Genomic DNA, 13,483 nt, shown 5'->3' on the forward strand with positions numbered 1-13,483 from the left:
TTTCCTGTGTTACTTTCAAGTAATGCACTTAAGCTATTCCTGATTTAAATGGAAGATCTGTGCTTCCCACTTTCATATCAACAGCCTCAAAATGCATATTGTAGACTTTGGGATATGTTACAGGTCAGTGTCACACCAAGATTGTTGAGAAAGGGGGGGGGGGGGGGGGCATGTCATTCTCCAACTAGTGTTTACCAGTAAATAAGTGGCGGAAAATTACGGGTATAGGACGGCTTAAACATGTGGAAAATGAGATTTTCATTATTCACTCACTGTATTTAACATTTATTATTCCTTTAAAATCGCACAACTTCAATAAAAGACAGTTTAATCACTCATCTGCACACTTATTTCACAATTATGTCACTTTTAAACTGCAAAATCTTCTAAGAGCTGTCTTGAATCTTCACGAGTCTCTCTCAACAGCCTTGATGTGGATAGATACGTACAGCAACCAGTAATCAGAGTCAGAACTGTGTCTGCAAAACCACAAGGATTATTAAACAATTATTGCTGTCTTGACAGAGTAGATTGCTAAAATTTGCTCTAACGAAAGCCACTCAATGGGGTATATTTCACATTTGCAAGAACGATCTCACTTAAGTAATTAAGTCCACCGAAACACTTAGAAACTAACCTCTCGTCTGACGAAAACGGTCTAAAGACGCAGTGGCAATTTCTCCAGATCTGTTGACAATGATATTTTGAGTTATCACTTTACTGAGTGACTGAAATGTAGTTCGCGTACCTGTGAACATAACAATATGTTAGAATTCATTTTATAAACACGAACTATTACGCTACTGTATGGCTACTTACATATTAATTACACTATTAATATTTTCACAGTTGTTTCTTTAATACAAAATTAAAGCCAACGGAAGAACAAACGTAAAACATACTTACCAATGACAGGTTTGTTGAGATGCAATTTTCTGTGTGGACACATGTAACTTTTTCATACAGTGGTGAGTCGCAGAAATCCCAGCAGTCACAGAAATCGCGGAAGTAGCAGAAGTGGCAGATATCGCAGTGGTAGAGTGCGGAGTAGAGTTGTGGCGATTCGTGAATGAGTCGTTCATTTGAACGACTCTAAATAAAGAATCGTAAGAATCGAATCGTGATACGGACGAATCGTCGTTCAAAAGAATCGTAAGAACGATTGCGTGTTTCCGAGTCGTGACGATTCCAAGTTCCAACGATTCATCGATTCTTAGTACGCTATTTTTCGAAGGCAACTTCCGAATCATGCCGAGTCGTGCCGAATGATTATGACCGCCAGATGGCAGTCATGTGGAGCATGCGTGTGAACAAAGGAAGCTCGGAACGAACAAACACAGTTCGTTGAGCCGTAATATTACTCGTGAAAACCAAGCGGTCACTTGGGCCGTAATATTACTCGTGAAAACCAAGCTGACAGTTGGCGGTGGCTGACGGGAACGAGCGTAAAGGCATTTCCCATTTACTATCGCTACCATCAGCCACCTCGCCGGCGTCAGCTTAGTTTGCGGAGTAGTACACGAACTAGTGATGACAGAAACGATACACAGCGCGTACACAGCTCCCAAGACAAACGATTAAAATCAAGAAATCCAAGTATGATGAATAAATACGTACCTCTTATTTATTGCAGATGCAATGCGAAACACACACACCTTCTATACACACGATTATGTATTATATTTCGCGTATCTCGAAAACGGCCCTAACGATTTGCATGAAATTTTGTATTTAGACTGGTTTTTGCTTTTTAAGTTCACCTACATAGTTCCATTCGTAAAAACGCAATTTTATATTATAAAAACGCTATTTCACATGTTTTTATAACGCCATCTCGTAAAACTTTGTTAGTACGTATTGAATGTAGTTAAGGTTTTGGTTTTTATGATTATCTGTCTTTGTGTCTTTCCTTACAGCACGCGATTTTACACAAAAGAATTTTTTAAATAAAAACGCGAATTTCTTGTTTCTTGGGAACGGCTTTAAAAGTTCGGATAAAATTTTATATTAAGATACGGATTTTGATTTTTAAGTTTATCTTTAAACAAAAGCTTTTTAATTAGCAATTTCAAGTTCGAGTTTTCGAATGTTATCGTGTTCAGATTCATATTAAATTTTAGTAAAGTAATGTCGCTGTATACGATTGAATCCTACTGTTTAGAAGTATGTCGTCTTCTCACGTAAACAGTAGTGACAGCGGCAAGTTCTCAGACACATTAAAAGCAAAATACCTATGCCTTGTATTTAGAAGAAATGAAAGTTAAGCTAAATTTGCTGTGAGGGGGGGCTGTCAGCTGCGTTATGAATTACAAGGATGATGTGGACTTGGAAAGACATCTTAGCACAGAAAAACAGGATGATATGAGCCAAACCACGTCTGCCTCACTGCTAGATTTTGTTACTACAAAACAGACATCTGCAGTTAGATACGTTCAAGCCACACAACCAAACTGGCATACCACGTAATTTTGCACCACCTTTCGCACAAATCGACTCCTCTTTCCTGTCATACTGAAATAAAACAATAGATGCAATCAAATCAAACGTGACCTTTCTTAAGGCATTACACGTATAAATCGAGAATCACACTTGTAACGTCACGTGCATTTTTACTCATAAATAAACCACTTCTGGCATATCTTATGACACAGTTCGATTCTAACCCCATTGACAATTTCAGACATGTCCTGTCATCTATGAGTAAGATGTAGAACTTTTTGCATTCCGCAAGAATCGTGCCATCGCAAACTAGACGAATCGTGAACGAATCGTAGGAATCGATTCGCAATGTGAGATTGAATCGTAGGAATCGAATCGGGAAAAAGAATCGTGTTGCCCAACTCTAGTGCGGAGGGATACAAGAGCTGGATTCCTCAACTGCGATTCTTAACTGCGACAAATCACAGTTAAGAATAACAGATACTGAAAAGTAGCATTCACAGAAATAACTTATATCGGAAAATCGCAGTTTAGCCCATCACTAGTTTCAACATTACATTTGAAAACGGAAGAGCAACAATTCAAAGAAGACAGAATGTTGATCCTATTGCTAAAAAACAGATACGCTCTGAAATTCGTCAGAAACTCTCGCATTACGTTTCTCGTTGAAACTAGTAGTATAACCACGTTAACTTCATTCATGTCATTTGTTCAAGAAGTTAGGCGAAATCTTTGACAAAGATGTTCGTCAAGGATTCTTTATGCTGTAATATGGCGCTTCGTTTGTGGTCACAATATAGCCGGTCTCGTCTCCCGAACGTACAAACTTCGGACGACAACTGGTAAAATTCAAATCACTTTGTTTTCTTCAGTCATATTGGCCGACACTACACGAAACATGGACTGAAAAACTGATAAGTTTAGTCAAAGAAGGAGTTTGCGATATCCTGAGGCTGATAAATATCGTAATCGGGATATTGTTCAGAATCTATGGACTGAAATCGCTTGTTTATTGGAAACCACAAGTAAGCAAAATCATCGCAAATTTCAGGTGTAAATTATCTGTGACCTCAAAAAATAATTTGTTCAAGTGCGAAGAATGGTGTATCTTATAAAGTTACAATACCATGGTGAATCTATTTGGGTCGTGGTAGGTTGACATTAGCTGTCCACAAATTATTATTACTGCTTATTGGCGTTTTTATGGCATTAGGTTGGTGACACTGTTACATGAAGCTGTTTACAAATGTACCGTAAAACGGCGTTACTTAATCCAGTGGGGTAACAAAAGCTGTTTTTCAAGATAAACTTTGAATCCTAACATTGTCATCACCGTTTTTATTTTGTGAGCTTTTGTTGATGCTATTGTGTAAGTAATATTGCACAGATTATCTCTGTATCTTTGAAAAGTGTTCATTATTTGAAGGTAAGTTCAGATAATTATTTCTGTTCCAGATCAATTTTAGCACAATTTTATACCCTTCAAAACTATGCTTGCTGGTGTTTACCAACGAAGCTTAATACCACCATTTCCCAGCATAAACTCAAATATGCTTGAACTTCTTTGCTGGTTCACAACATATTTTTCCAAAACTTTTTTTTTTATACTGAAAAGTTTACAGTAGGTAGTGTCAACTGTGGGGTAATATAAGCCACCTATAAAAGAGTGGCTTTTTTCATCTCATACCATACAGTATCAAGTTTAAAAGAAATAACAGGCATATTTTCGTTTCTTTTAGGAAACAATATGGTCTGAAAGTATCAAAGGCTTGTTAGAGCTATAAAGTGTAAAGATTAAACCGAAGATAGATTAAAAATAGCTTTACATGCGGTGAAGAATGGCCATTCATTAAGGCAGCCTTGTAAAAAGTATGGCATTTCAAGGTGTGCACTTACTGCATTAGTGAAAGGAGGAACAAACAAAGTTTGTATTCTCCAGTGGAGAACAACAGCAGTTGGCAGAATATGTGAGGGTGACTTGGAGATCGGAAATTCCCACTAATGTCTTTGATATTAGGGTGGTTGTCAAGACCTATAATGGCCGAAGTGGAAGAAATGAACCACGATTTACGGACAACATGCAGGCATCGATTTTGTCGAATGATTCATAAAGAGACACAATAGTGCCCCTAACAATCGGTTGTGCCAAAATATTAAGAGAAGTAGAGTAGCTGTGAGCAAGGAAACCGTAAACAATTGTTTGATGAACTCACAGTCTCACTCATGAACGTTGACCCATGTATGATAGTGAACTATGGTGAAACAAATGTAACGGATGACCCAGGTCAAAAAAACGTTGCAGTAAGAAGAGGGACACGCCACACTGAACGCTTTATTGATCTCTCAAAGTCAAGTAAATCTATTATGTTTTTAGGAAGTGCTCATGGAAGCCTACTTCCCCCTTACACCACCTTTAAGCTAGAAAATCTGTATGGCAGCTGGCTAGAAAACAGTCTAAACTTTAAGCCAATATTGTAATAAAAATGTAGAGCTTCCTTTCCAAAAAAAACTTGATATGTGAAGTATAAAATTGTAATCGTTTTCAATTTTTTATCATAATGTGTGTTTCAAACAACTGGTATGTCTAATTTAGCACAGTATACGGCTTTTGCTGCTCTAATCCCACCTAACGTGAACAAAACATTAATTTCCAACAACTGGCCCTTGTTACCGCATTTTACGGGATGACTAAATTTACGACGTTTTCAGTTTACAGCTTCAGACAGACGTGTTTCAGAACATTTTGTCATATGTAAATATAAAATAGAGTAAAAGATCCTTGTTTTAACTCAATCAGTTGCTCTCTAAAGTAAATAAATTTTGAACGGCAGATGTTTAAAGTTGAAAAGTGGCTTAAGTAGCCCCGTTTCATGGTAGTTTATATAATTATACTTTCAGTGCTCTAGGTGGTCAGCGTATCCTGTTCTAAACTTTGTCTTCCACAACTTATGTTGAATGACAGTCATTGAAAGTTAACTGCACAATGTCAAATAAATTCAGCAAAACAGAGTGTGTGTAGTCTTGCTTTTGAAGGTCACTACGATTCATCTCGAGTATGTAACCGGACGTTTCTTCCTTCATCTAATATATTCGTAAAATCTGCCTGTTAATTCCAATAACTCAAGGCAGAGCGTACCGTGCTCGCCATATTCCTTCAGAGACAAATGTAGCTCATTTACAGGCATTCGGCATATTTTTAAACAGTAAAAGCCGCACTGTAGCACTCGTGCCCGAGCACAGAGGCATTGTGGTATCCATCCCACTGTCGGAGGTTAAAACCTAACCTATTTCATACACATACTAGATTTTAACCTAATCTAGCCTAACCTCCTTGACCCGGCCAAAAACTGAGGAAGGAGATCGGACCATTGTAGCGAAGTTGCCGGCCGATGTTATTGGGCGACCTCTGGCGACGGCTTCTCCCGACCGTTGCCGGTGCCACTGTGAACGCAATCTTAGAAGTGTGAACTAATACGAAAGTACACTCCTGGAAATGGAAAAAAGAACATATTGACACCGGTGTGTCAGACCCACCATACTTGCTCCGGACACTACGAGAGGGCTGTACAAGCAATGATCACACGCAAGGCACAGCGGACACACCAGGAACCGCGGTGTTGGCCGTCGAATGGCGCTAGCTGCGCAGCATTTGTGCACCGCCGCCGTCAGTGTCAGCCAGTTTGCCGTGGCATACGGAGCTCCATCGCAGTCTTTAACACTGGTAGCATGCCGCGACAGCGTGGACGTGAACCGTATGTGCAGTTGACGGACTTTGAGCGAGGGCGTATAGTGGGCATGCGGGAGGCCGGGTGGACGTACCGCCGAAGTGCTCAACACGTGGGGCGTGAGGTCTCCACAGTACATCGATGTTGTCGCCAGTGGTCGGCGGAAGGTGCACGTGCCCGTCGACCTGGGACCGGACCGCAGCGACGCACGGATGCACGCCAAGACCGTAGGATCCTACGCAGTGCCGTAGGGGACCGCACCGCCACTTCCCAGCAAATTAGGGACACTGTTGCTCCTGGGGTATCGGCGAGGACCATTCGCAACCGTCTCCATGAAGCTGGGCTACGGTCCCGCACACCGTTAGGCCGTCTTCCGCTCACGCCCCAACATCGTGCAGCCCGCCTCCAGTGGTGTCGCGACAGGCGTGAATGGAGGGACGAATGGAGACGTGTCGTCTTCAGCGATGAGAGTCGCTTCTGCCTTGGTGCCAATGATGGTCGTATGCGTGTTTGGCGCCGTGCAGGTGAGCGCCACAATCAGGACTGCATACGACCGAGGCACACAGGGCCAACACCCGGCATCATGGTGTGGGGAGCGATCTCCTACACTGGCCGTACACCACTGGTGATCGTCGAGGGGACACTGAATAGTGCACGGTACATCCAAACCGTCATCGAACCCATCGTTCTACCATTCCTAGACCGGCAAGGGAACTTGCGGACGTGCATTGTCCTGTTGGAACAGCATGTATCCCGTGCCACCCAACGTGCTCTAGAAGGTGTAAGTCAACTACCCTGGCCAGCAAGATCTCCGGATCTGTCCCCCATTGAGCATGTTTGGGACTGGATGAAGCGTCGTCTCACGCGGTCTGCACGTCCAGCACGAACGCTGGTCCAACTGAGGCGCCAGGTGGAAATGGCATGGCAAGCCGTTCCACAGGACTACATCCAGCATCTCTACGATCGTCTCCATGGGAGAATAGCAGCCTGCATTGCTGCGAAGGGTGGATATACACTGTACTAGTGCCGACATTGTACATGCTCTGTTGCCTGTGTCTATGTGCCTGTGGTTCTGTCAGTGTGATCATGTGATGTATCTGATCCCAGGAATGTGTCAATAAAGTTTCCCCTTCCTGGGACAATGAATTCACGGTGTTCTTATTTCAATTTCCAGGAGTGTATTTCCCACTGACTGCTATTGCGAAAAGGTGCTAATATGTACTGGACGACAATATTAAATTAAAGTATTTTATTTTATACACTGATGGAATACACTGCAAAAAACGATACGTATCTTGTTCAGTGTACTCTACTCATGATTTTTCCAGTGGAATAGCGAAAAGAAAAACCGGTAGTAAAACTGATGCGGCATGCAGATGTTTAAAATAAGATTCGTAATAAATTAACGACGAACGGTAAGAAGCAGAAATATATGTAAACATGGTTTAAGTACACAAAAATGGCCCATTTAGACTTACCGTAGGCAGATAATGAGCTTCTGTCGAGGTGATATTGGACGTCTAAATCTTGAATTTATCATCATTTCTTCTGTTTTCCGTCTTTCCCTTAGTTGCTTTAAATTCGTGGAGGTATTAGTTGCGCAGAGGGTACATAGGCCTACCTCCGCGAATCCTTAAATTTATCTTCGTAATTTTTATTTGTATCTTGCTTAACAGGTAAAAAAAACTATTGTTTAGACATTCAGAAATATTTATAGAACGATGACTCCTCCTCTTCCAGATCCTTGTTAAGAGTGTGGAACTCTCCTTCACAGTCTCGATTTTTTAACATTTTTCTCACCCAGAGCCTTTTTTGCTCTCTGTTCATTATTATCAACAGCAGTCATTGCAAACTGCTTTAAACTAAATTTCGGCATTTTATGACGATGTGTCACGAACTACGAAATAGCGCCTCTGGTGAGTATTTTACGAGCCAGCAGTAACGTCACGACGTTCTGTCGACGTTGACGTATCGCCTTCGACGTTCAAAAATGTGACGGTTACGCTCCGGCAAGTGTGAATCCACCTTTAGAACTCCACACTCGGAATAATCACACTGTCATTGACGTCACTGTCTCACTCGGGATGTAGTTGGCGGCTAATTTACTCGAGAGCATGTGACGTGCACCTACAACTAGTAGTCGCGCGGTCGAAACAGTCATTAGGGGGCAGAGAGAGGTGAGAGGCGGAGGACGGCTTACCTCGTCGGGCAGCAGCGGGGCGCCGTCGTCGAGAAGTCGCAGCGCCTCCCTGGTGTCGCCGCGGGCCGCAGACTCACGCAGGCGCGCCGCTACCGCCGCCGTCGCCGATCCGCCGTCTCGCCGGCACCTGCGACAGAGGCACGCTCATGTGAGCAGCAGCGCAAGCTAAACAGGGGCGTTTTTAGAAGTAACGTACAGTGCATTCGGAAAGTCGATATGCACTCGACTACGAACTAGGGATGTAGATTCCGTTGGAAAATCGAAACAAAGTTGGTAGAACACATGCTGCCAGAATGCGATTGTTTTTTAAATCGTTCTACTGTTGCGGTAACTGTTTGGTTCAGTTGATGAAAGCTATTGAATGCGATGTGTAACGTTTAGATGTTCACATTGTTTTCAGGTTGTGATGCTTTCAACTTTTTTTTTTTCCTTGCGCTTACGCCATAGTACCGCAGCGATCGCAGGATCGGCGTGGTTACAACGGATTTGGCAATGTGAGTTTTAGGGATGGTCGTATGCCCTTCTTGCCGCCACCCCGTACCCCCCAGGACGGAATCAGAGTACCCCAACTGTCTGCGTCTAGTGTAAATCTTGAAATAGTGCGGACGTGTTTCAACTGTCTGCGACGCGTGTAACAGGTGGAACGTGGGGACCAGCCCGGTATTCACCTAGTGGGATGTGGAAAACCGCCTAAAAACCACATCCAGGCTGGCCGACACACCGGCCCTCGTCGTTAATCCGCCGGGCGGATTCGATCCTGGGCCGGCGCGCCTACCCGAGTCCAGGAAGCAGCGCGGTAGCGCGCTCGGCTACCCTGGCGGGTCTGTGATGCTTTCAACTGAGGAACGTAAAAATTGAGTTGTTTTGAAAATCAGCCTTATGCAAACACAATTAATTTATTTTTTATATATTTTTATTTTTATATTTATTGAGACAGTATATTTAGCGATGTAATTTTAAGAAATAAAAAGATTGACCCACAGAAGATGACACAAAGGTGTCGAAACACGTCTGGGTAAATCTAAAAAGAAGCAATGAATTAATTGTGTTTGCATATGGCTGATTTTCAAAATACCCCAATTTTTAAATCGCAAACACGGAAAAACATCAAGAGGAACTTCAAGCCTTAGTAAAATGAGTCTCTGAGGAACGTATTTTTCTTGCCCAACGTGTGCTTCTACAGGATGATAAATACACAGATTTTTGGTGCATGAAGAATTTTCTGAAAAGTTCCGGGAAACAGCAGTATCTCATCGTAATGCAGTTGGTGGGCTTCGTGAGAAATTTCGAGAGACAGGTTCTGGAAGACCATCTAAACTAAACGAGCAGAAGTTGTTGGCTATTTCTGACTCTATGCAGTAGAGACCAGCAAAATCATCGCGCAAGCTGGCACAAGAAAAAGATATCGGGCTTGCTTCCACCTATAAAGCGGTTAGGCAAACATTAAAACTGTTCCCGTACAAATTGGCAGCAGTGGATAAACTGAAAGGTGCGGATCGTGAAAGTCGAGTCCGTTACTGCAAATGGTTTACAACTGTTACTGAGAGGAATACTATCGATATTCTTGATGTCACCTTCCATATCTGGTCAACTTCTGGCCGGCCGAAGTGGCCGTGCGGTTAAAGGCGCTGCAGTCTGGAACCGCAAGACCGCTACGGTCGCAGGTTCGAATCCTGCCTCGGGCATGGATGTTTGTGATGTCCTTAGGTTAGTTAGGTTTAACTAGTTCTAAGTTCTAGGGGACTAATGACCTCAGCAGTTGAGTCCCATAGTGCTCAGAGCCATTTGAACCATTTTGGTCAACTTCTCTCGTCATGTTAACACACAATACACGCGATTATTGTCAACGGAGAACATTTGTGCTGTGCTTGAAACTTCATTGCATGACCAGAAAATCAAAACTGGGTGGTAATATCCAGACGGCACATTACTGGACCTTTATTTTTATTTTCTTTATTTTTTTTAAGAGTCCGTCAACAGTGAATCAACTACTCACGGTTTCAACAAGATGGCGCTACTGAGCACACAGCTAAAAACGCAACGCAGCTTCTCGAAGAGCTTTTTTGGGGAACCTGTCCTGTAAATAAACTATGGCGTCCTCGCTTGCCGAACCATGCTCCAACAGACTTTTACGGAAGCAGCAAAATGTGTAGTTTATCGCAGTCGCTCACGCACGCTTCGCGATTTAAAAACTGAAATAACTGTGTATGTGAGAAGGACATCAGAATCAAATCTGCAGAAAGTTTTTGCCAGTAAAATTAAGCGGGTTCAGACTCGTACTGCCGCCCGTGGACGTCATTTCCAACATAAGCTGTAACGGCCCAGCAGCTATTCGAACACAATGTATAACCTATCATGGTCGCACCACGAAATGTCCGTTCTCAGGGGAGCGAGCATCAGGGCAAGAGAGACGTACCCTGTGCGCAGGCGCAACACAAGAAGCGAAGTTCGAGCGAAAATATTAGCCGCCCCATTATTTGGACATGCACACATTGGGACGTAGGCGACACGCGGTAAGGCAACGCACCGCAGCTCAGGAAAAGCTACGCGACACAGTAAGAGCACGCATTGGGAGACAGTTTCTTAGCCAGTATTGCACAGTATTTATTTATGAAACAATGGCTGAACTCGATCTTAGTTCAGAGTCGGAATCTGACTGACATACTGATGTTATTATCAGACACTTGAGACGGGAGGAAGTCTGAAAGGAAAGCAGGTAAATGAATAAGAAAAAGAAGTTGAATTGACGTCTGAGTTTTTTGATAAACGGCCCACAAGCTAGTTCCGTTTAGATTGGAGCCAATACCACAAAATTCATGGGCTTATGTGGACCTCTACTTTTCTGAAGGTTATAACGGCTAAATATAAATTGGGAACGAAGACAAACTGGCTGTGTTATTAAGGTGTTTTACACTGATGAAAAAAAAATCACAACACCAAAAACTAATTAATGTAGAGTAATGAAATTTAGGAAATGGTTCAAATTGCTCTGAGCACTATGGGACTTAACATCTGAGGTCATCAGTCCCCTAGAACTTAGAACTACTTAAACCTAACTAACCTAAGGATATCACATACATCCATGCCCGAGGCAGGATTCGAACCTGCGACCGTAGCGGTCGCGCGGTTCCAGGCTGAAGCGCCTAGAACCGCTCGGCCACACTGTCCGACATTTAGGAAATTACAGATTAATAATGTAAGTGGGAGATGAGCCATTGCAAATGTGAAATGCTGCTACATTATTAACGGTGTAATCACCAGAATGTTGAATGCAAACGTGCGTGCATTGTGTTGCACAGGTGCCGGATGTCAGTTTGCGGGATAGAGTTCCATGCCTGTTGCACTTGGTCGGCCAATACAGGGACGGTTAATGCTATTTGTGGATGACGCTGGAGTTGTCGTCTGATGATGCCCAATACATGCTCGAATGGAGACAGATCTGGTGATCGAGGAGGCCAAGGCAACATGTCGACACTCTGTAGAGCATGTCGGGTTAGAACAGCAGCACATGGGAGGGCATTATCCTGTTGGAAATCAACCCCTGGAATGCTGCTCATGAATGGCAGAGCGACAGGTCTAACCACCGGGTTGACCTACAGCCTTGTAATGTGGGTGCATGGGATAATCACCAGAGTGCTCCTGCTGTCATACGGAATCGCACCTCAGATCATAACTTCTGGTGTACGTCCATTGCGTCTAGTAAGCAGACACGTTGTTTGCAGGTCCTCAACTATCCTCCACCTATCCAACACTCACCCATTACTGGCACCGAGGCAGAACCAGCTTCCATCAGAAAACTCAACAGACCTCTATCCTGCCCTCCTATGAGCTCTCGCCTGACACAAATGGCGGTGGGTTGGGATCAGTGGAATGCAAGCTACAGCCCTCTGAGTAGTAGATAAGTGGAGTCACAGATCCAATCTAACCCAAATCAACATTTTAATATTAATAACCATAAAAAATCAAAAGCTTCATTTTTTAGACAAAGTAAGAAGGCAATTAGGCTCATGAAAAATGACATTTTTAGACATAAATAACTACATTTTCTCTCATCCCACCCCATGAGCGCAATTGCAAGGTAGCAGAAAGTATAATTTCGAATGCACAATCAGATTCAGAGTAAAAATTCTAGATCATGAAATTCATTATTATTATATGTCTTTTTATTCGTTCAATAGAATAAAATTTTATTAAGCTTCTCGATTCTAAAAAACTGCAACACCATCGGCGCCATCTGAAGGAATCTCCCGGAGGGAATTTTTCAATTTCTCTATTTTTTCATCTTCTCATCCTCCCGGTTTTTTAAAGTCCTCTTCAGCGTCTTCCTGACAGCCGCTCTTCCTCTGCATCTGTCACCCGTCGTCTTTAATTGAGGGGGCAGAGCTCCTTCAGCAGCGTCTTGATGTTCGATGATCCCCACTGCTTGGGTGGCCAGCCCACTCCCGTCCTGGGGCAATCGGGAGCACAGGCAGTCGTTTGCGGCTTTGTACATATTGTTGGTATTTCGACAGACAAATCTGGTCCAAATTTAGTCATTTTCGTATATTTATTTTGATTGTAAATCAACTATTTTTTTTAAATTTTCGTATTTTATTTGAATAGATGGTATGCAAATAATAGGTAATGATAGTTAAAATATTCAGATTAATGTCATAAAAATAATTCAAATTTAAAATCAAGAATGTTCCCCTACTAATTTAAATGGAACAAACATCTAAAAGGAGAGATAACTTGCCCCAGGTCGGGAGTGGGCTGGACCTCTGCTCTTACAACGGGGCCAACGAGATATTCGGGCCCTGCAACGAATTTGTGACGTTTCACCTGACGGTTTGTCAGCCACACTTTGCGAACGCTCGGCTCCGTGCACGACCCACGGGAAATCAATATTTCATTGAAAGATCTTAATTTTGTCATGTGCTATCGAGAACTTACATGCATTTAAGCACGAAGTCAAGAATTAGGAAAATCGTCCGAACTGTTACTCGCTCCCCGCCAGAGACGACTAAAAAAAATGGCTCTGAGCACTATGGGACTTAACATCTGTGGTCATCAGTCCCCTAGAACTTAGAACTACTTAAACCTAACTAACCTAAGGACATCACACACATCCATGCCCGAG

General features: G+C 42.8%; 1 protein-coding gene and 1 long non-coding RNA gene across 2 annotated transcripts in view; both read right to left on the reverse strand.

Annotated features, from left to right (window-relative positions):
* LOC126236735 (ankyrin repeat domain-containing protein 6-like) overlaps positions 1-13,483 on the reverse strand; it is a 726,845-nt gene that overhangs the window by 79,615 nt on the left and 633,747 nt on the right. Inside the window, exon 3 of the mRNA XM_049946266.1 lies at positions 8,365-8,491. Coding sequence (XP_049802223.1) covers positions 8,365-8,491 — 127 coding nt within the window. The remainder of the gene's footprint in view (positions 1-8,364; positions 8,492-13,483) is intronic.
* Positions 312-1,538, reverse strand: LOC126236736 (uncharacterized). The gene is made up of 3 exons (XR_007544975.1): positions 907-1,538; positions 638-748; positions 312-479 (listed from the first exon to the last, which is right to left on the reverse strand). It is a non-coding gene; the product is annotated as an uncharacterized LOC126236736 (long non-coding RNA).

The sequence above is a fragment of the Schistocerca nitens genome, chromosome 2, assembly GCF_023898315.1.
Source record: "Schistocerca nitens isolate TAMUIC-IGC-003100 chromosome 2, iqSchNite1.1, whole genome shotgun sequence".
Taxonomy (NCBI): domain Eukaryota; kingdom Metazoa; phylum Arthropoda; class Insecta; order Orthoptera; family Acrididae; genus Schistocerca; species Schistocerca nitens.